Source organism: Rattus norvegicus, chromosome 10 (assembly GCF_036323735.1).
Source record: "Rattus norvegicus strain BN/NHsdMcwi chromosome 10, GRCr8, whole genome shotgun sequence".
In the NCBI taxonomy this organism is placed as follows: domain Eukaryota; kingdom Metazoa; phylum Chordata; class Mammalia; order Rodentia; family Muridae; genus Rattus; species Rattus norvegicus.
In genome coordinates this window covers 34,122,448-34,127,024 of record NC_086028.1, presented here as the reverse complement: position 1 = coordinate 34,127,024, position 4,577 = coordinate 34,122,448, and the positions used below count along the sequence as shown (strand labels likewise).

Genomic DNA, 4,577 nt, shown 5'->3' with positions numbered 1-4,577 from the left:
GAGGCACGGAAGATGTGTGTGCAGAGCTCCAGTGCTTATGTGAAAGACTTTCTCAAGTTATTCACAGTCAAATCCTAGGAGAGAAGGGGTAGAGATCTTCAATACTGAAAGATATATCATATGACTAGAGCTTGTTTATTAAATGTAATCATTGACAATCCAGACAAGTATATGATACAATCTGATTGCACTCACCCTCTCCACTGTGTGTTGTGTGTGTGTGTGTGTGTCTGTGAGAGAGAGAGAGAGAGAGAGAGAGAGAGTTTGAGAAAAGATACACTAAGCTACTTTATTTTATATTTAACAAGAGGAACAGGAAATGAGAAGGTTTGTTGCATATACACTACACATCAAATGCTGATAATGATTAATATCATGCTCATTTTACCAAAAAGGAAACTGAAACTCAGAACTCCAGCAAGGTGTATGTGCAAATATATGTGACAGCAATTGCAAAGTCCAGGGCTTTTCAGCTTGCAGACCAAGGCCATCAGGGGGAAAGTATGGTAGTCTCAATGAGAACACCCCCCATAGGTACACATATTTGAATGCATGGTCTCCAGTTGATGAAACTCTTTGGGAAGGATGAGGAGGTGTGGCCTTATGGGGGGAGATGTGTCACTAGAGGCAGGCTGTGAGGTTGCTCCATTTAAGTAAATGAACCCATGACTAAAAGTCACATACTTTGTGAAATGGCAGTGTTCAGGGTCTGATCATTTTCTCCAAGTATCATAGTTTTGTTTTGGTTTTCTTATTGTTGTTGTTGTTTGGGAAGGCTATGCAGCCATCACTTACCAACTGTTGAGCAATGACCAGACAGTGACTTAAAACGAACCATAGTAACTCCTCACTTCCAAATTCCCACGAGGAAGGCAGCAAGCCCTGGTGCCTACTGAGGACACGCTTCTTATGTTTGACAGCTTCATAAGTGTACATCTAAATTTTGGTTATTTCATCCCATGTTATCTTTTTTTTATCCCCTTCTCTTTTCCAATGAAACTTTTCTTCTTCACAAGCCCAGAAAGATTGTTTCCTAGAGACCTATGGATGGGCTCAATTATCTTGGAGCCATTGCAGAAAGAAAATGTTTTGTTTTGTTTCATTATCTTTAACTACCTAGAATCTGTGCCTCTCCCTAGCACCTTCCACAGAGCCCCTTTCACATCCTTGTTCCTCAGGGTATAGATCAGAGGGTTGAGCATGGGGGTGACTATAGTATAAAAAAGGGCAACAAACTTTCCCTCATTCTCAGAATAACTGTCATTTGGTTGCAAGTATGTGTAGATGGTTGAGCCATAAAACATAGAAACCACAAGGAGGTGCGAGCCACAAGTCCCAAAAGCTTTTCTGCGGCCAGATATTGACTTGACCTTCAACACAGCCCTAGCAATGTGTGCATAAGATCCTAGAATCAAGGTTGCGGGAAAGACCAAGATGATGGCTCTAGCCACAAACATCTTGGCCTCTGTTCCAGCTGTATCTTTGCAGGCCAACTTGAGGAACACAGGCATCTCACAGAAGAAATGATTCAGCCGATACCTGCAGAGAGGCATGGCCATCATGAGACCTGTCTGGATCAGAGAGTTCACGAGGCCTGCAACCCATGATGAGATAGCCAAAGCCTGGCACAGAAGAGGGTGCATAATGGTTGTGTAGAGGAGAGGACGACACACAGCCGCATAGCGGTCAAAGGCCATCACTACTAGAAGCATACTCTCTGTGGAGCCCAGGGCAAGGACACTGAACAGCTGGGCCACACACCTTCCATAGGTGATGGTTTGGTCATGTCCCTCAATATTGATGAGGAGCTGGGGCACAGTGCTGGTGGTGTAGCAGAGGTCCAGGAAGGAGAGGTGTGAGAGGAAGAAGTACATAGGGGTGTGTAACCGAAGGTCCAGATGTGACAGAACAATGATGGTGGTATTGCCAAAGAGAGTTAAGGAGTAGAAAATCAAAACGTAGATAAAAAGAATGAGTTCTAATTGAGGCCAGTCTGAGAAGCCCACCAAAATGAAGCCTTTATCCAAACTGGCGTTGAAGCTTCCCATACCCTTTGTCCTGCACACTAGCAGAAGACAATTCAATGTATCTGATGAAAAAAATTGGATCAAGACATTGTTCGAAGCCTTTTCCAAGCAATCCTAAATCATCTATTTCATTATTCAATTCTATTTTATCCAGTGTCCCATTCCTAGTTTCTCTTCTATAGACTGAAGGTCTCGGGATTAGCAGTAATGTCCCCTTTCTTTGAACTATAGCTCACCTATTTGTCCCAAGACCCTTGAGTCTTGTGGATCTGATCTTGTTCAAAAGTAAAGGAGTGCTTTGAATGTCCAAGGCCTGCACACATACCATAGCATTCTCCGTTATCTTCCGTTCCTTCGCTTGATCTATTTGTTAGCTTCTTACAGATCTGAATCCAGGCTCAGGCAGATGGCGATCACAATGTTGACCCCTGGGTCCTCCTTGGCCTCCTTCTGCACCATGGATATTGTCAGTACCCACATCCTGGAGTCCCACTCACAGTCGCTGCCATCTGCCACAAAACACTGACAAGCAGTTTCATTTCTTTGGGGGGAAAATAGCAAGAAATGTGTTCCTTGTGACAAGTAAGAACAGTGCCCCTGCTTGACCTTGGTCCTTCAAATAAGATTGTAATTCAACTCCACAGAAAGGGGTTTTTCTTCTCTATCCAAATGCTCATTAAACTATTTCTTTCTAGCTCTCCCTGTTCACTTGATAACATCCATGCTACATGTGTCTGTCCCACCAGGAGCAACTCTGTAATCGAGGACAGACCAAATATAAAAATAAGTATTAGTGTTTTTCCACAAAAATAATGTGTAAACATTGTCACCTGCCTTTATGGTACTGAGGGTGACAAATGAGTGCAACTTTTTTTCTTTTCTTTTATTGGATATTATCTTTATTTACATTTCAAATGTTACCCCCTTTCCCAATTTCCCCTGCGGAAACTCCCTATCCCATCTCCCCCTACCCCTGCTTCTACAAGGGTGCTCCCCTACAACCCATCCACTCCCTCCAGCCTCCCCACCCTGGCATCACACCTTCACAGGAACAAGGAACTCTCCTCCCATTGATGCCTGACAAGGTCATCTTCTACTACATCTGCTGATGGAGCCATGGGTCACTCCATGTGAACTCTTTGGTTGGTGGTTTAGTCCCTGAGAGCTCTGGGGCATCTGGTTGGTTGATATTGTTGTTCTTCCTATGGGGTTGCAAACCCCTTCAGATCCTTCACTCCTTTCTCTAACTCCTCTACTGGGGACCCTGTTCTCAGTCTAATAGTTGGCATTTAAGATACACCATGCTTTTACCTTTTTATCTCATAAAATTGAGTTTCCTCTAAGCCTGCAGATTAATTGCAAACACACTAGTAAGCGAAGGAGGTATGATAGACATAAACTATCACTCTCCTCAAGACAGGAAGCTTCTCATAAACACATGAATTAAATTATATGAAAGCAAGCCAAAGAGAGAAAAACAAAGATGCAATTTCAAAGTCTAGCCCATGATTAGTGGGAAATGTTTTTGAATACTTACCTAGTTCCTTTTTCTGTCAGGTTTAACAAACCAGAATAATGTCATCAATGGTCAAGTACCTTTAGCTCAGGATCATGTCCCCACAGATCAACTCTATCATGGACCAGCTGTGCCTCCTGTTCTGAAATATATGCTTCTCTGAGTCTCAGCTCAGTTATCTGTAAAATAATAATAACAACAACAATAACAATAATGAAATGAAGAAGAAGAAAAAGAAGAAGAGGAGGAGAAGAAAAGGAGGAGGAGGAAGAGGAAGAAGAGGAAAAAGGAGGAGGAGGAGAAGAGGAAGAAGGAGAAGAAGGAGGAGAAGGAGAAGAAGGAGAAAAAGAAGAGGAAGAAGAAGTTGCTCCAAGCAATTTTGGTTGTGATTCCATGAAATATAACGTGCAATGTACATTACAAAACTGCATATTAATGCTATTCTGCCTTCAACAGTAACAGTTAACTCATGCAAATGAGGCTGCAAAACTCACTCTGCGTTGTATGGCCACCACTTACTGCACTAGCTGGAAAAATACTACCAAAGAAAATTACTGCCTGACTGACTAATTGAATGAATGGGGAAATAAATAAATAAATAAATAAATAAATAAATAAATAAATAAATAAATAAATAAATAAATAAATGTATAGATGAATGAATGTGTGTATTTGTAACCCTGGCACCATGTCTGGTGTACATAGATGTCCAGCAATCTGCACTGTTCCTCACTTGTTAGCACAGGGTTTTTATTCACTCAGACTGTATCCCAACAATAATGTTATATCATGGCATGTAGAAATAAATAGCATTTTCTGTTATTTTTCCATTTTTAAATTTTGTATGAATGGGTGTTTTGTCTGCATCTATGTCTGTTCACCCTGTTTATGCCTGGTGCCCACAGAGCCCAGAAGATGGCACTGAATCTCCTAGAACCAGAACTGCAGATAATTGTGACCCAAGGTAGGTGGTAGAAATTGAACCCAGCTCCTCTGGAAAAACAGAAAGTGCACTTAGCCATAAGCACAGGGAT

General features: G+C 41.9%; 1 protein-coding gene across 1 annotated transcript; it reads right to left on the bottom strand.

Annotated features, from left to right (window-relative positions):
• Window positions 1-1,112: 1,112 nt before the first annotated feature.
• Or2y1e (olfactory receptor family 2 subfamily Y member 1E) lies at window positions 1,113-2,048 on the bottom strand. The gene has a single exon (NM_001000000.1). It carries the CDS (start codon window positions 2,046-2,048, stop codon window positions 1,113-1,115), a length of 936 nt encoding a protein of 311 aa, NP_001000000.1.
• Between the last annotated feature and the right edge of the window lie 2,529 nt (window positions 2,049-4,577).

What these genes read in the sequence shown, in the direction of transcription:
- Or2y1e (NM_001000000.1), bottom strand. Translation starts at nt 2,048, where the DNA reads ATGGGAAGCTTCAACGCCAGTTTGGATAAAGGCTTCATTTTGGTGGGC.